This window comes from Triticum aestivum, chromosome 6A (genome assembly GCF_018294505.1).
Source record: "Triticum aestivum cultivar Chinese Spring chromosome 6A, IWGSC CS RefSeq v2.1, whole genome shotgun sequence".
NCBI classification, from domain to species: domain Eukaryota; kingdom Viridiplantae; phylum Streptophyta; class Magnoliopsida; order Poales; family Poaceae; genus Triticum; species Triticum aestivum.
The window spans coordinates 18,566,070-18,584,086 of NC_057809.1; the positions used below are offsets into that span (position 1 = coordinate 18,566,070).

Here is an 18,017-nt window from a genome sequence, read left to right on the forward strand (position 1 = left end):
GCAGGTTGGTTTGCCAAGTTGACTATTTCTAGCAATGTAATTTGTATCTACGTACGGTCGACACGCACGACCGATCTACGGATCGGAGGGTCGTGGATGCGGCCATCTGCATCCATAAGCGTGTGTTGTGTGCAGGCTGGCGTTTCACCACACCAAACGAAGATATACTACTCCTATACATGACATGCATGACACGTCCATTCATCCATGCCGTTAGGTTACCAGCAATGGCACAATTGCCAGTTCTCATAGAGGATGAAAGCGCCCCCGTCTCGGAAGCAACCCGGCAATGGCGGAAACGGCTGCCAACACGCGTGCGACATGCACAGCAGCGAGGTCAGCGGAGGGGAGCGAGACGTTGCGTCCCGCCATGGAAAATCCAGCTCGATCAGAAGCTTATAAATGGCGCCCTCCATGCATTGGAACTCCCCGGAGCTAGCTCGTGGGCTGGTGGCAGGCCATGGAGAAGCTGCGGTGGTCCGCGGAGTCGTCGTCGCAGGGTGCGGTCCCGGAGCGGTTCCTCATGCGGCTGGCAGCGGCGTCCCCGACGCTGGTGTCGCTGCCCGTCATCGACCTCTCCCGCGGCCGCGACGAGGTCCGCCATGCCGTGCTCCACGCCGGCAAGGAGATCGGCTTCTTCCATTTATCCGGCAAGATACCGCTGCCCAAGTTATCGTAGTTTTTTTTAACACCATATAAACGCAGACGCTCATATATACATACATACACTTACTTCTATACATATATATACGCATATTCTAGCCTATAAATACCGTTGAGAAACTGAGTCGGCACATCATCTTAAAATTAACGAAGTGCCACCGCGTTTTTTAGTCGACGAGAACATAACTGTCGCTATTGAAAAGGCTTTTTTAGACGTCACAGTTCAAAAGGCTAATAATACTGTTGGTGCCTTTTGCAGGTAATTCACGGCTGACAACACGTACGCAAGGCTAATACAGACTTGGCGCTCCCTACAATTAACGAAGCCAATGCTTTTATTAAAGAAAAATCATATACAAATAGCAATGCAAGAGTTTTTTAACACAATATAATTACAGATGCTCACACATACGCACATACTTTCAACCCTATGAAGGCACGTACACACGCACACCTTACTTCTATGAGCACTTTCGAGATACTGAGTCTGCACAACATTTTAAGGTTGATGAAGTCGCCACAGACATGAAGATCACCTGCGAAAAAAGTTAATTTGTTGCCTTCCTAACTTAGATTTTCTTCTATTTATTATCTCTCTCAGGATCACATAATACTACTATTTTAACATTATACCATTATTTCTTTCATTTATTTATTTATTTTTATCTCTTTCATTTATTTATTTATTTTTATCTCTTTCATTATTTATTTATTTATTTGGCATGGAGACATGGAACCATATCAAATACGAACATACATATATAAAATCAAAAGTAAAACAATGTATATAGTACGTATTTTATTGCTAAAAGATGGAATTCTTATTTGTTGCTAAAGTTAAGTTCTTATACATTCCTCTAGCATGTGAACTTAGAGCTTGCCGACACTAATGTGATTGAGAAGCATAGTACCCTACCATTTGTTACGTGCATTGTTGAGAAAATTAGTTGTTCGGGATTAATAAGCTTATCGGCAAGTTAATCGATCATTCAACCAATTAATCGGTCGAGTTATCAGTTTATCGGCTACTCTGTGACCCTACGAGTAGGAACTAATCAACAAGTTAACTTGTTAATGGGATGAATTCTTGAACAGGGGTTATGTGTAGTACTCCTTCCGTCCCAAAATAAATGTCATTGTACTTATTTTAGGACGTGGCTAGTATGAAATAGTAAAATTGTGTTCTAGTAATCATTGATTGAACCGGAAAGATCGTACAAGCTCTCGTTTATAACAAGCAACCAAAACTTGTCATAGTTAATTCTTATGGTCATTTTTTTTTTGCGAGTTCTTATGGACAAATTTGCCCTCATGAATGGACGACGGCTTGGATAAAATGCTACTCATACTCCGTAACCTAAGAGGAAAGCGAGGGTGAATTAAATGCAAGGATCAAATTATCTTGAACAAATTCGATAATATTATGACACGAAACTTCGAATCTATTTGAGTTCAGTAAGAGAATGAATATGCTAAATCTGTAGGTGATCAACCATGGCATGCCAGAGCGTACAATGAGGGAGATGGAGATGGCGTGCGGCGACTTCTTCCGCCTCCCGGCTACGGACAAGGCAACACTGTACTCGGAGGACACCGAGCAGACCAACCGGCTCTTCTCCAGCACCATGTACAGGTCCGCCGCCGGTGAGAGCTACTCATGCCATTGCCTCCATCTCGCCTGCCACCCCGTCGAGCGCACCAAGCCCGCGTGGCCCGAGAAGCCCGCCGGTCTCCGCCCCGCCCTCGAGAACTTCATCGTCCCCGCTCGCAGCATCGCGATGGAGCTCCTCCGTCTCCTCTGCGAGGGCGTCGGGCTCCGGCCGGACTACTTCGAGGGCGGCCTCACCGGCGGCGACGTGATCGTCGACGCGAGCCACTACCCGCCGTGCGCGGACCCGGGCCTCACCCTCGGCCTGCCGCCGCGCTATGACTGGAACCTCATCACCGTGCTGCTCCAGCCCGGGTACGTGCGTGGTCTGCAGGTGCTGTACAATGGCGATTGGGTCGACGTCGAGCCCATACCGGGAGCGCTCGGCATCAGCTTCGGCCACCAGCTGGAGATCGCCACCAACGGGGCGCTCCGGAGCGTGGAGCGCCGGACCGTGGCCAACGCCGTCGTGGGGAGGACCTCGGTGGCGGCCATCATCATGCCGACCATGGACTGTGTGGTGGGGCCCGCCAAGGAGCTCGTCGGCGAGGGCAGGCCGGCGAGGTACCGGAGCGTCGCGTTCCGCGACTTCATGCACGTCTACAAGACACTCGGCGCGTGCAAGGAGAGCGTCGAGGAGGCCTTAAAGATCTCACCATATCAAGCATCATCATGGTACATGGGTATGGATACTACTAATGAAGGAAGAAGAGTACATTAACCAAAAGCAACATCATTGTGGTGATATGATAATGTGCTTACTATGAGTGTGTACCATGACATGAAGTCATGAAATGTGTGTACTCTGTGTATCTGTTTGGATCCAAACTGATAAGAAACAATTCAGGTGGAATGTACTTGCATATGTGTATACTGGTAAAAGGCATGTGGCATACACGTACATAATGTAAGAAATGTGATTTCACATCGTGATTGTTTTTGTACTTACTTGCTTACTCCCTTTTTCTAAACAAAACTTTCTAGTTTTCCGTTTTTCTTCTTATATACTACTTTCTCCGTCCGCAAATAAGTGTACATCTGCCTTTTATCCTAAGTCAAAACTTTTAAATTTTGACCAAGTTTATAGAAGAGAGTAGTGACATAGGAGTATATGACATCAAATTGGTTTATTATGAAAGTACATTTCAAAACGGATCTAGTGATACTAATTTAGTGCCATAAATGCTGCTACTTTTCCCTATAAAGTTGGTCGAAATTTTAAAAACTTTGACTTAGGACAAAAGCTAGAAGTACACTTATTTGCGGATGGAGGGAGTATGTCACTTGACTGAGACTTGGTTAAGAACCTAGTCACACCCTTTTTGGAAAGAACTTGATTTTCCAATTTGATACAAGTATTGTTACAAGTCCAGCTAGCCATTTGGGGAATGTACATGGTATACTCACCCTTGTGGTGCTATTGGTGCACCGGATGTCGTAGCGCATTTAAATTATTTAAAAAACCCTGGAAAAAAATCTCGCACATTAACCCGACATCAATATATGTTATCATAAATTTTCATATCAAAATTTGAAACATTGCTCAAATATAAAAATGACATATTTGACATCAATGTGATAATACATCAATGTGGTAATGAGCCAAATCTAAAGCTCAATGTATGTTATGTACTATTCATTGTCGAATTTATCATTTTTTGTTTTGTTTAAAATTTTATAACAATATACTTTGATGTTGTGTGAAAATGTTACAAAATTTCAGAATTTTCTATTGCCAAAGTTGCTATTAGAGCCTTAGTTTGATGTTTTGGCAGGAACACTGCCTCTTTCAAAAGTCTTGTACTAGTAGTAGGGATTTGTCTGTTTTTGCTTTTTGCTCAAAAAAATATGTTTTAGCTTTAGATGTACGCCTTCCGTTTTTAGCTTTGTCGTAAATCAGACATTATAAATTCCAACAAAGTTTATAAAAAAATTAACATCTACAATAACAAATAAATATCATTACATTCATCATTGAGTATATTTTCACAACATATATACATGTCATAAATGGGCATGTTGTTTTATATAAATTTTATCAAATTTTATAGAATTTGACTAAAGAAAAAACTAATATGCATAGCAAGTAACAACAGGGGGAGTACAATAGGGTGTGAACCAGGTCACGTTTAAACCCACTAATAGTCTAGCAGTTCAATTATTATTATTATTAGAGAAAATAAACTATCGAGCTAGGTAAAGCCCGTTTATTTGTCATTTACATCCCTAGAGTACATGATGACTGTGTGCCAAGATAGTCAAGACATATACTCCCTCCGTTATTAAATATATTCCTTTTTAAAGATTTCACGCATTTTAGAGTGTAAATTCACTCATCCGCCATCGGCGCACTCAAAGAAAAAAACATCCATCATCTGCTTTGATCTTCCAACGACAAAGTGTAACACGATGCAGCATGGAAAGCAAAGCGCTGTTAATTAATTTATCAGGTCCTGGTAACAACTTTGCTTATGGAAACATACAACAGATGATAATTACTAACTGATTATTAACTAAACACCAGCTCATTTCCATTATCACTGTCCCTTCCACATGAGAACACATGCATCCTCTGGTTGCACCACTAAACCACCTACCACATAACAAAGGCTATTAAAGGAAGTGTTCCTCTTTACAGTAAACAAACAAATACCCAACATACTCCCTACTACCCACACAGCATTCCCTTCTTCTCATGGCCGTAAGTCCGCGACGCATGGCGGCGATGATGATGCATGGAGAATGTGCCCGTCGCGTCACAAGTGGCTCGGCCGCCTCTTGCCTGTGTCGGTCCGCTGCCGCTTGGCAGGCTTGGCCCAGTGGATGTCCCCGATGCCGGGCGGCGAGCTCCCCCCGCGGTCCGAGTGCGCGCCCCACCCGGGCATGGACTGCTGGGACGGGTGAGAGTCCCTCTGGAACGGTGTCCTCGCGCCTCTGGGCGACGGCGCCGGGCCCAACCGGCCAGTGTTGGTCGGGGAGAGCGGTCCACGGGGGCCTGAGCTGGATGGCGACCCGATGCTGGACCGAGCCCGGTCTTGCCTCTTCTTCTTGGCGATGAACAGGTCGCCAGGGTGCAGCGGCAGCCCTGGGCTGTCGAGGCTCTGGTCCCTGCTGCCTGGTCCTGAATGCCTTGAGTCCCTCTCGGGTTTGGCCCGGCTAGGAGCCTCGCCGGCCGACGCGTGATGGCTGTGCTTGCCGCTGCCGGGACCATGCTGCTCCACTTCAGTGGTGGCGGAACGGCGCTTCAGGCCTGAAGCCAGGTGCTTTGCTGATGGGACAGCCGCGCTGCTTGCACCACCTCCGGGATTCGAAAACGACAGCGAGTCCTTCACCTCTTGGAAGTCAGAGTCTGGGAAGGCGATCTTCATTATGTTGAAGAATAGGTTGTGGAGAATCTCAGCTTCTACCCGGACCTGCATTTCCATGAGCAAATTAAGATTCTATTACGCCAAACCCACACGCCATGATTAACTGAACAAAGATTGCAATATATAGCTACAAGTTTACAAAACTATGACTAGCAAAAGTATGTGGTGACATATCGTTCTATATATAATCGCCACAATATTAGTTTTTAGTAATAAAAAGACCAACCAATAGTAGTCCAAATACAACTACTAAGATGAATAATCAGCTAACTTAAGAGGCCATGGACCATGGTGCAAGTACTACTTCAATTGACCCATATCTAAGATGGATAATCAGCTAACTAACAAGACGAATTCAAACTTCCATAAGTTGCCTCTACTTCTGCTTATTCTGATGGTTGTTTACACGTTGGTCTGAGTAAATTGACAACAATCATAGACAAACCCTTCATATTATCCATTCATGCGTGCAGTTAGTGTTATGAATCCATAACATATACTTATTGCAGACACATCATATATCAAGTTAATGTTAGCTCTTCAGAGATGTGAAAGCTGAATATTCTCAAAATAAAACAGGTGTGATCATGGACACTGTTTCTTGACTCATGGGGCATGTTTCAGGAACAGAGTAACGCAGTGCTCGTGAGATTAATATAATACCAGTACAGAAGGCAAAAGGGAGGCCTGGTCTAATGCTATAGATTACCTCATGTCTGTAGCCGAAATGTTGAACCACACTCTTCAACATCTGCTGCATGTCCGCTATGAACTCAGCTACGCCGCTATACTCTAATCCATCAACTCGTAATTCGATTTTCTGTAGGTCGAGGGTGCTTCCAGCCACACCTTTGGATGAAGAATTTTCATTCCTTCGCCACCAAGAAGCTATGTTGGGTATTTTTTGGTGTCCCTCTTTGCCAATTCTCCTCCAAAGCTTGCTTATTACATTCTTACACTGCAGTGATCAAAGATGAGATAAATCATAACCCAGCAATCAAAAGCTGATTTCTGGAAGGCCAAACGACACGAGTAAAAGTCAAACAGAAGCGATCCCATGTTCTCGATAATACAGCATCATTCTGCTATGTGATAAATGCCATACGTACAAAATAGAACAGTAGTTCTAATTTCTTATTTGCAGAGATTTAATCCCAGTATTTACGATGGCCATGAAACACCTCGTTTCCAAGACTGTAAACTACATTGTTACAACTGCTGTGGGAACCCATCATGTTCCTGTTCACCAAATGGTTCAAAATAAACATAGCGTGGGACATTAAGCAATTGCCATATTCATGCTTTCCCAAAAGAAACGAATCTAACAGCTACCCCATTGCTAACCCTGCTTCCTTAATCTACTGCTGGCACGGGTGAGGTCCAAACAGGCCCCCATAACCATATTTGCTAAAGCGCAACAAAGTAAAATACTGCAAGTATTCCCAACATAAGTTAACATGGTTGTCTAAGGTGTTTCTAAAGAAGAGGCAATGGGTATTTTTAACAGGGCAAACCATCATAGACATACAAAGAAGAACAGCGAAATGCTAACCTTTCTCTGCATACTGTCAGACATCTTTGTGCCAGCAGAATTGATGACCTTGTTGCTCCAATTCTGCTTGGAGTGCTCAGCAGATCCCTCCCCAGACCCAGACAAGTGGGTAGATTTCGCTGCCCTAGAAGCAGGAGAAGCCTTTACTGATGGCATGTTACGCTTCTGTTTCACTACCGGATGAACTGTGTCTTGCTGCCTGGAAGTAGGATCTGCAAGAGCATGGGCATCTTGCTGTGAATCATAATCACCATCTCCTGGGAATAAAAGGCGAGCACCACGTTGGGGGAAGGTACCATCTGCACCAGATCTATCTTCCTGTTTATCGGTACTAGGTCTTGGACGAGTTCGGAGACTCCTTTTGCGTTTTATTTTTGGCTGCAGGACCTGTTCATCCTCACCATCATCCCGGTCATGGTTCCAGCTTCCTGATTGCTGTAGATCCATATGTGAGTCCCCTGATAATGCAATCTCTCCGTCCTCCAAGTCATCTGACTGTAAATTCATCGGTAAAAAGAATAATAGTACAGTTAACTTTTCATTCATCATTCAGAAATAAAAAGAGAAAGCACAAAGAAATAAGTGCCAGGTCTCGAACATACAGTTCTTTTTGAAAAAGTGCCTGGGCGGGAATCTAATGCAGATAGAGACCGCAACTTCTTCAAAGATGAGGAAGGGGCCGGTGGTGGTAATCTCCGGCTTCCAGATGAAGATCCTGTAGAGCCAGCTTCTTCAGACTTGTGACCTTTTCCACTTCCTGTCCCTTGTTGAAGATCGTACCCATCATCATTGTTAGGCTCTTCTTCCTCCGATTGATCTTTGTTATCATCATCAGGTACTGAATCATCATTTTCCTCTTCCTCTTCAGATTCTCCTGCTTCTTCTTCAGGGTGAGATGGTGTATTCCTCTCTTCATCATCTTCTTCGGACTCCTCATCATCTTCATCTTCATACTCCCTGTAGATAGAGTACTTACCAGACCCCGTGGGTCGCCCCCTTCTTTTCTCGAGTTTGTCACCATTGTCAGGAGCACTGCCAGATGCATTTCGGGCAGGCTTTTTGGTTAAGCTCGCCACAACACAGTCAACATCTGTAGAGCCAACGCGGAGCCACTTTGGAACCTGATTATGTTTCATCATATCTCCTGTCCAATCGAATTCTTCATCCATCTGATCAAAGAGCTCGACTTCCTCTTCAGTCCGAGCAATCATACGATTAACTTCCTGTAGCGAAGGAACATCATGAAGACTTTCTTGATACCTCTCTTCATCATGCAGCAGAGTCTCCAGAGTCATGCGCCTTTCCTCATGGGTCGTTCTTTGATCAAAACGACCAGCATTAATGACTTCATCTGCCATATCAATTTTGTATTGTTGTATATTATTGCGGATGAGACTTTCGATTGAACCCATGTATCTGTCCTTTCCAGCAAGGTCATCCTCCAGATCTCCACTTCCTCCGTTCCTCAATTCATCCTCTTTGTGATAACTTGAGATGTTATCAACAACGGCCTCCATGTAAATAACCTTTACCTCCCTAGTCTGCCCTATACGATGGGCCCTTGCAACAGCTTGTTCTTCATTTTGTGGATTGGGATCGGGGTCATAAATTACAACAGTGTCTGCACTCTGAAGATTCAGACCTCTACCAGCAGCACGGATACTAAGCAAGAATATAAAACACTCAGAACCAGGCCTATTAAAATCAACAATTGCCGATTCACGGTCCTCCAAGCTAGTTGTTCCATCAATTCGCCTGTAAGCAAGTTGCCTCCATTGCAAATAGTCCTCCAGGATGTCAAGAAGTTTTGTCATAGTGCTAAAGAGGAGAACACGGTGACCAGATCTATGAAGCTTGATTAAAATCCTATCAAGATTCCACAACTTCCCGCAAGATCTGATAATAAAATCCTTCCCGTAGTAATTCATAAAGGGATATGACAGCAAAGGATGGTTGCAGACTTTCCTCAGTTCCATGCATTTGTTTTGAAGATTCTTATATGTCTTGGCCTGGTACATTGGATTTCTTTGGATACGTATTTTCTCATCTTCCGGATCAACTCTAATGGTGCCAGTGGATTTGATCCAATCATATATAGCACCTTGAATGGCAGACATTTTGCACCTCAAAACAATAGAGTCCTGCACATTGCATGCCAAGTAAATAAAGCTGTGAGTTTAAAGAACCAAGTTATCAACAAAAAAGCAATTAACTTCAAAACTTGTACATAGAATGACAAGGGCGAAATTATGGTACCTTCCGTGGAAGTGAACCTTCAACATCTTCAACACGCCTACGTAGCATAAAAGGTTCCAAAATTTGATGAAGCCTATGAATAATAATAACTTTCTTCTCGGTCTCCAACCAATCATCTTCTTCGTTAGGTGTAGGAGCATCCCTCTGAAAAGGCTTTGAGAACCAATCTTGAAATGCCTTGCGGTTGTCAAACACTTCTGGAAGCAACAAATTTAGAAGGGACCAAAGCTCCTTGAGATCATTCTGAAAAAATTGTAAGAATGTATTAAATAACAATCTAAAATAAACAATAACCATGCGGTAAAACAAATACTGTGGCATACAAGAGAAAAGGAACTTCCAGGAACTGAGGCTCCGTCAACTTATCACAGTTATGGCTATATGCCTATCAGCATTAGTTGAATAATCGGTAAACATTTATTGGGCTTGCCTGTAGAGGAGTGCCAGTGAGAAGGAGACGTCGCTGGCAACGATAGCGATCAAGATCACGGGCCAAGACTGACTCTCTGTCCTTCATTCGTTGGGCCTCATCAATTATAATGTACTTCCAGTCAATTCTTGAAAGCTTAGAACGATCAAACATAACGAATTCATATGTTGTCACAAGAACATTAAATTTGACAGCCAAAACCTCCTGCAAGATGAAATCCGAGAAAAAAAAGGTTCAGAAGCAAATATTTCAACAAAAAGTTAAATCAATAATGAAATTCACATACATTTGCCACCAAATAAGCTTATCTATGAGAAACAATAACAAAAAAAAAATATCAAACCCTGTTGAGGTATAAACAGGAACATAGTATAACAGTACCCATGGAATATGCACAGCCTGGGGGAAAGCCCTCCTTTTGGTAAAAAAGAAGTACCCATGGAATTGAGAAAATCCAACCCCTATACAGCCATCTGAAGCGTAGCTTCACTGGTATGAAAAACAAAAACCACAATATGTGCTACAGAGTTTCATTTACTCTAAATAAAACCAGGCCATGTGCAATGATGACTTTGTGTCTTGTATATATATGGACAGAGTACAGTTTGGTGAAGAAGTTTGTACGTGCCAGTAACCCATTTCTTGTAGGTCAGTTTCCCCATTTATAGTAAAACCAAGCATATGAATTAATTTTAGAGCAAAAAAATTACTATTATAGAAGACAAGCCTGACGCATAAGGTGAAAGCCTGAAGCGACAAAGTAATCAGTAAGCACATTGTTTCTAAATAAGATATGCATGGTTTATGACTTCCCCGCTGTTAGAATATTGTTCAGCAAACAGCAGAGCTACTGTTATGCATTTTAGAAGATGATTGTGTTTGCTTACAACAAAATATATCTAAAAGGCAATATGCATCAGAATCTTTGAGTGCTAAAGCATAATAAGTACAGATGTAGCAACTTACTTGAGAGAACAACTTTTGCCTTTGATCCTTTGCACCAACATAAAAGATGCAAGATGCGGATGGTAACCAATTTAGCAGTTCACTCTGAACCAAGAACAGAAAATTAAGTTAAAACTTATGCTTCTAAGCTCATTTTTGTATCACAAAACTGATACGGGAAAAAAAGCACCTTCCAATTGACCAAGACAGCATTTGGCACTATTATGAGATGTGGTCCATAATTCCCTTTAAACTCCATCAAGTATGCAATCAATGCCATAACCTGTTTCAGCAAAAAGGTTAGCAACCATGAAAAGTCAATCCTAGCAGCATGGCATTGAAGGAAGAGTGGAGCAATCCGAAGACATGGTGAAATAACAAAAATCCAGCAGGTGGAACACAGCAAGAAAGGCACACCTGTACAGTCTTGCCAAGACCCATCTCATCAGCCAAAATGCCATTCAATTTATTATTGTAGAGCGAAAGCATCCATTGAAGGCCCACCTGGATAACCAGCAAAACAAATTTGTAAAAACAAATTGTGACAGACTGACAGACCACAACAATATTAACATTAGTATTAAAGACAAATAGTTGAGTTGAAGAGAAATGATACCAGTTGGTAGTCCCTTAAAGTTCCTAATCTCAAAAGTGAGGGCTGCTTTGTTACTTTTTCAGTCACAGCATGAGCTAACATATAGTACCTACAAGAATAAAACAGGTCAAAGTTTGTTAAGGCTAAAAGGTAGATTTTGCAGACCTTGTTGATCTGTACAAACTTTATCCCAAATGTGAAATAGAACAATTGTTGGTTCCAGATTAGCGAACAATTGTATGTGAAAGTTACTCAGAAGTCGGTAGCATACATAAATTTAATTTATAGTGCTCTCTGAGATAAATATAGTGGGTCGAGAGAACATTACAACAGAACCACATTCCCATTAGTTAATTACTTACTTGTTAACAGATGCATTTTCCTCCCTTGGTGCGTTCATCTCCGAGAATGTGTTTCTTATCATAACCTCCTGGCCAGCACATTGTGCAGCAGCCTTCACTTCTTCTTCAGAAAGACCCTGTTAAACATCAGCAAACTCATTACTTACAAGAATAGTCACTAGCAGGAACCTAAAGAGTAAAGACTGCAGCCTGTGGCGGATGTGCGGTGCATTGGAGTACAATTATACCCGGCTTCTTTGATAATGCAATATACTCCAGTATAGTTACACACAAGGATACAGGTTAATAACCTTTGCCCCTTCAATAATAATCAATGGAAGTTAAATAAAGGGCGCATGCTAAATTTGTTTTGCTTTGGAGGTTCAACAGCACTGCAGTTAGTTCCAGTTTTTTGGTCATTAAACTTTTTTTCTGAATTAGCAAGAAACAATGGTTGAGTCTGAAAATTGTTAGACTCATCCAGTACAGTTTTGTAATCTGTCTTCTGGTTACTCGGCGAGCAATCTAGTAGCCCGATGGCCAATGGGCATTTGGGCAGCCATGGGAGAAGAGAGCTAAAGAAAATTAAGCTCCTTCTGATTGGCGGCAATTTCCCAGAGTAGGTGGTTAATGAGCATGTTCCACCACCAACCACTTTCATAAAAATTGTTTTAAACAGTTAAAATAGAATGTGATACTGTCTATAGAATCTGACAACCTAAGAAACCAAAGGTGGCAGGAAAGCTAATTTCATTTTCGAAAGAAAAGAATGTCATAATACCTGTGCCCGTGCAGCTGCTGCTGCAGCATTTGCTGCCTCTTCTACTTGTTGCTGATTCTTGGTAGCAGTAATTTTCCCACCGAGTTTATAAAGGTACTCTTCAGTCTGGGATAAGAACGAAGATAGAACATTGTATCTTTGAGCTGCATCACCAGGAACACTGGTTTGTTGTTCCAATAGTATTTGACGATATCGTTCCACATCATTGTTTTTTAGTGCCTCCATTCTTTTGCTTCGATCATCATCCTTTTTCTTTGAGAATTCCCTCAACATCCTTTCATGGTACTTGGCCACCCCTCTGTTACGAGTTATTCGTGCATCACGAATAGCCCAATGTGCTTCCAAAAGCTTCTTGCGCCATTGGAAAATGGATTTCAGCTGCTTCTCTCTCGAGGCCTTTTGCATCTGATGAACTTGCCTTATAAGCTCGACGCGTTGACGCTCGCATTGCTTGACAAACTTCCTGTATATCCTATCAGGCATCGCCATTATTTCTTGTTGCACCTCTTCAACTTCATCCCTCATGCGAGCCTGGCGCTCTAGGAGTTTCAGCTTTTTTTCTTCAATCTGTAGCCTCAAAACAAGATCTGGCCGGATCCTTTTCCTCTCTAGATTAATTGAAAGCAAGCCGCTAATCTTTTTCAAGTTATCCTCTCGTTTCTTGCCAAGAACCATCATGCCTTCCTGAGCCAATAAATCTTTCATGTCATAACCAAGTGCCAGACTACCGTTGTAATTTGCAGGGGGCATGGAATCATGTTTCCTAGTAAAGGACGGGAAATCAAATAATGGGCCATGATATTTTCTGGGTACATCCCTTGGAGATGGTGCGCTACTTGTAGAGGCAGCTCTTTTTGCCTGCTCAGCATCTGCCGAACCACTATCAGTCGGTACAGATTTTCCCCTTTCACCACTGTAATCACTTCTCCCAGGTGTTCTCTGGATACCCCTTTCTGGTTCCTGCTCGGATTTAATGGGAGCAGTGTTACTTTGTTCAGGTGCAGAAACTGGTAAAATTCTAAGAGGCTCCTTGGGTGGAACTTCCGTCACTTGCATGGGGCCACTTGCAGAACCAGTTTTCTCTTCCGAAGCAGAAACCTCCGGCTTTGGTAAAGAGGGTCCCTTCAACAATAGAGGTTTTTCAGGAGCTTTATCACCACTCTCCATGGGCCTTCCTTGTTCATCAGCATTGACTGAAGCAGCCCTTTCACGATTGGGTATTACTGGAGGTCCAGAGACCAGCTGCGTCTGTGGGTCCGGCAGTGGCGGAGGAGACATGATTAATTCAAGAACTTCCGGTGGGAGTGTACGGTCACCACGCTGAGATGCAACAAAAGAGAAATAAGAATTGCAGCAGTATGAGATTGATCAGCTTAAACCAGAGTATAATTGTACTATACTGGAACTCATGAGGAAAAAAAGCATGAACACAAGACACATCCAAATTTAGCGTTCTTGTACCTTCAGACGCCGAAAAGCTAATATTTGAGCTTTAAGTACATGAAGTTGATGTTTTGTGAAATTCGAATTCGGCCGACCACCTTGAGTTGGGGCCTGTGATCCTCCTGTTTCACCAGGAGTTGCTGTAGGGGCGGTAGCTCGATTAGCCTGCTGCAACTGTCTTGCATACTGCAGCTGCATCGCTTCTGAACTCGCAAGGGTATTCTTTGGATTGGGCTGCTCAGAAATCTTATTCCCGTGTCCAGAACTTTGGGTCATATGCATCATTTGCCCGGCGTTGCCCATTGTCATGGGCGGCCTCACAGCCCTCTCATTTGAACTTTGGGCAGAAAACTGCTGCTGCATCTGCAAGTTGCTCGGATTCGCCATCTTTGTCTCTGCTCCAGCAGAAACAGAAGAACTAGGCAGGGGAGGCTGCCGGGGCTTCAATGGAGCCTGACCAGGATTATTCCCATTTACTGGGGCATCACTGTTCACCTGCCTAGGAAGCATTTGCTGATTCTGCTGCTGTTGTTGCTGCTGCTGTTGCTGCTGCTGTTGCTGCTGCTGTTGCTGCTGCTGCTGCTGCTGCTGTGCAGCCATGTTTGTCGTGTTCTGCTTCTGCATGGCGGCCATCCTGGACTGCCAGATAGGTATGATTTGAGAAATGAGACTTGCATTTGCAGGATCAGACAGATCGATTTTCTGCTCCTTTGCCCAGGCATGGATAGCTTGCAACGGGATACCACCCATGCTGGCCATGCCCACTTGACCTTGCATTGGCTGCATCGGCCTCACCATACCAGCTGATGGCATCTGCTGCCCAGGGATTCCTTGTGGTGGCATAGGAGGCCTCATGTCACCGCTCCTTTGCTCGCTGCTACCGGCCCGCTGCCCCTGCTCTGGCTGCTTCTCCGCCTGCTGAAGATGCTCGGACTGTCTCTTAAGCATCTGCGCCTGCGCCTGTGCCTGGGCCTGAGCCTGAGCCTGAGCCTGAGCCTGGGCCTGGGCCTGGGCCTGAAGGGACATGAGCTCCTGCATCTTCACGGGGTTGGCAGCCGCATCCTGGTCCCCCCTTGTGGACGGTCCTGCCATATTCATTTTGGCCTGCTGCTGCTGCTGCTGGAGTTGCATCCCATGGGACTTCTGCTGCTGCATCAGAAACTGCATGTATGCCTGCTGCTGCATTGTGCTCTGGTTGTACTGCTGGCCCGCAACCAGGCCCTGCGGTCCACCGGGCTGGGGCAGGCCCCTCTGGCCCTGGAACGGCCCCATCGGGCCCGAGGACTGGGGGAAGCCGCCCCCTCCGCCCATCATACCATGCGGCATACCGGCCTGGTAGGATTGCTGCTGCTGCTGCTGTTGCTGCATCATTGCCTGCAATAACAGAAGACAACCCGTTCAGAAATCACAACCTAGCAGAAATTAAGTAGTGGCCGAAGAGAGAACTCAAAACCCCAGCCGGAGAATCGCATCCCCGACGTAACAGAGCCAAGAATTCTTCAGAAACAAACACACATGCAATTCGATCACAGAGAGGAACAGGGCCGGTCCAAATCGGCCAGAGAACAATCCAAGATTGAGCCGCACAACAATCCCAAACCCAGCAAGAAACCAAGAAGCGCGAATTCGAGACGCACGGGACCCCCGTCGCCGGAGAAACCTGGACCGGAGACGCAAGAAACATGGAACCGCAAACCGCAGCCGCGCTGAACCCCACAAATGGAGGAGCTCGGGCGGATGGGGACAGGACACGCACCCACGGCACGCGCTCGCACTCCACTGGCAGTGGCTACCGTTGCGGCCAGGCAGGAGCAGCCGGCCCCAATAAAGGCGCCGCTTTTTTTTCTCCCAGATCCCAACGACCGCACGCGCGGGCGCGCGCGCAGAGCGCACGTTTCCCCACCAATGGCGTCTGCTACCCGCGGAGATAAACCCACCGCCAGAAAAATAAATTCCAACCCCCTGCCCTGCCGCCGCGGCGGGGCAGGAGGCAGAGACAGAGCAGCAAGGCCGGCTCACCTGATTCCTGGCGAACCCTAGGTGCTGCGCCTGCTGCTGCTGCGACGCCGTGGCCGGCTGCTCCGGCCGCGGCGACGAGGCCGGCGAGCTGCCGGAGGGCGCCCCGCCGGGCTGCATGACGGGACCGGCCCGAAACCTCCTAGATCTGGCCGATTCGCTGCTCCTTCATGCGTCCCCGGCAAGATCTGGGTCGAGGGAGGCCGCGCGGGGAGGCGCGGGGTCGGATCGCCGCCGTGGACGGCCGCCGGCGACGGGCTGCGGGTGGTTCCGGTGGGGCGGTCAAGACCTAACCTTGGCTTCCGGCCTGCGGATTTTTCTCTCTTTTTTTTAATGTGGGGGGGAGCGTCGGGATATAGAGCGCTGGCTGGGAGTGACAGATGGCAAATTCGAGGGAAGGGGAGGGCCTTTATGTGAAACGACCGTACGCGCAAAATACTCACAAAGGCCCCCTGGGTTTGCTACATTTGCGTTAAGGGGGTGGTTTCTCGACGGTACCGCCGCGTGTCGACCTGTGTCTGATATCCGATATGCGCAAGGACCGGCTTCGACATTTGCTATTTGCGAAATGCTATGCATGGATCTACGCTTTCTGTGGAATACAGTTAATGCTGGCTAAGGAATTCAATGTGCGCAATTTTCTGCTAAAGTTGAAATTTATTCGCATGTTTACCCCGTGCTTAGCTTGTGGTCAAGCAAATGTGCTAAGGCGCGATAGGTGCGCTAACGATGAGGTGGGGTATATGGTGCGGGTGGTGTGGCAATTGCTTTATTGATAGACAGGTGTAGGCCCTTCAAATAACACCGTGAATAAGGAAATGTGAGGTTTGGGTCTCTTCTTGAGGTTATAGTTTATCGTTAGACCTTTTTAGTATACTACCTCCCTCCATCTATATAGGGCATAATGCATTTTTCAAGACCGCCTTTAACCATTGACAAGATTAATAGTACATGAGATGTATAATGTGAAAATTATATTATTGGAAGCTCCTTTCACATACGAATTTGATAATATGATTTGTGTAAGTTACATGTCATATATTATTACTCTAATATTTGGTCAAAGTTGACCTCGAAAAATGCATTAGGCCATATACAAATGGAAGGAGGGAGTACGATTGTTGATTGAGAAATTGTTTTGTACTGGTCATGACGTCGTATATCACATAGTGTTGGATATCCATTATGCCAAAGCCAAGCTAGGATCAACTCTAGCAGTTGCTATCTGCAGCCTTAGTTTGAAATTTGGACTGTTGTGTGCAACTGAGAAATTGTTTTGCATCGATCATGATGTTGTACATCACATGGTGTTGGATATCCAATATGATAGAGCCAAGCTAGGATCAACTCTGGCAGCTACTATGTGCAGCCTTAGTTTGGAATTTGGAATGTTGTGTGTGAAGTCTATATTTATGTACGAATTGTCCTAGGAAAACAACTTGTGTTAGGTGGAAAATGTATATGTGTGGCTTTGGTCTTAAAGTTAGGACTTATTGGTATGGTACCTAGGTGGTTTGCTTTTGATCAGCCAATTTATGATAATCCACAATATATGTGCTATCGAGGAGGTGGGAGGATATAATACGCAATGAATGTGTAAGAGACCAATGTAGCCTTCTTTCTCAAATATAACCTCTTTTTCTGGAAGAGTTTATTCTTAGTTATTAAAGTATGTAATTTTTTACAGAGCAATTATGCAGAGGCATAACATTTGTGTCTAATTAAGCAAGGAGGCAATTATTTATATAGAGATTTACATATCACCGCATTAAGGCCATGTTTGTTTGGGTTTTTACTTCTGCTTTTGTAGCTTTTCCACTTTGACCAAAAGCCATAAAAACTCCTAAATAGGCGCTTTTGAAGCAAATAAGTGAAAAGCCATAAAAACTCCAAAAGCGTCTATTTAGGAAGCTTTTATGGCTTTTTGGCTAAAGTGGAAAAGTTGTAAAAGCAGAAGCAAAAGCCCAAAGAAATAGCGC

General features: G+C 44.7%; 2 protein-coding genes across 3 annotated transcripts; one reads left to right on the top strand and one right to left on the bottom strand.

Annotated features, from left to right (window-relative positions):
• The first annotated feature begins 2,048 nt into the window (after positions 1–2,048).
• LOC123130056 (2'-deoxymugineic-acid 2'-dioxygenase-like) lies at positions 2,049–3,164 on the top strand. Its single transcript, XM_044550011.1, has one exon. The coding sequence runs from the start codon at positions 2,163–2,165 to the stop codon at positions 3,030–3,032; it is 870 nt and encodes a 289-aa protein (XP_044405946.1). The 5' UTR covers positions 2,049–2,162; the 3' UTR covers positions 3,033–3,164.
• Positions 3,165–4,728: 1,564 nt separating this feature from the next.
• On the bottom strand, positions 4,729–16,379 carry LOC123131709 (ATP-dependent helicase BRM). 2 transcript variants are annotated; one of them, XM_044551383.1, is made up of 15 exons: positions 16,042–16,379; positions 14,041–15,396; positions 12,580–13,899; positions 11,820–11,935; positions 11,479–11,566; positions 11,280–11,366; positions 11,053–11,145; positions 10,884–10,967; positions 9,918–10,121; positions 9,488–9,730; positions 7,834–9,372; positions 7,528–7,726; positions 7,232–7,443; positions 6,389–6,637; positions 4,729–5,724 (listed from the first exon to the last, which is right to left on the bottom strand). In XM_044551383.1, exons 1-15 carry the CDS (start codon positions 16,156–16,158, stop codon positions 5,068–5,070), a joined length of 6,564 nt encoding a protein of 2,187 aa, XP_044407318.1. In that variant the 5' UTR covers positions 16,159–16,379; the 3' UTR covers positions 4,729–5,067. The 2 variants fall into 2 exon arrangements, with proteins under 2 accessions (XP_044407318.1, XP_044407317.1); XM_044551382.1 differs by having other exon boundaries at positions 7,232–7,726.
• Between the last annotated feature and the right edge of the window lie 1,638 nt (positions 16,380–18,017).

What these genes read in the sequence shown, in the direction of transcription:
- LOC123131709 (XM_044551382.1), bottom strand. Translation starts at nt 16,158, where the DNA reads ATGCAGCCCGGCGGGGCGCCCTCCGGCAGCTCGCCGGCCTCGTCGCCG. An exon ending in TCACTGGCACTCCTCTACAG is followed by an intron (nt 9,731 to 9,917) that starts GCAAGCCCAATA and finishes CAATTTTTTCAG; the next exon opens with AATGATCTCAAGGAGCTTTG. An exon ending in GCACTTTTTCAAAAAGAACT is followed by an intron (nt 7,727 to 7,833) that starts GTATGTTCGAGA and finishes ATGAATTTACAG; the next exon opens with TCAGATGACTTGGAGGACGG.
- LOC123130056 (XM_044550011.1), top strand. Translation starts at nt 2,163, where the DNA reads ATGCCAGAGCGTACAATGAGGGAGATGGAGATGGCGTGCGGCGACTTC.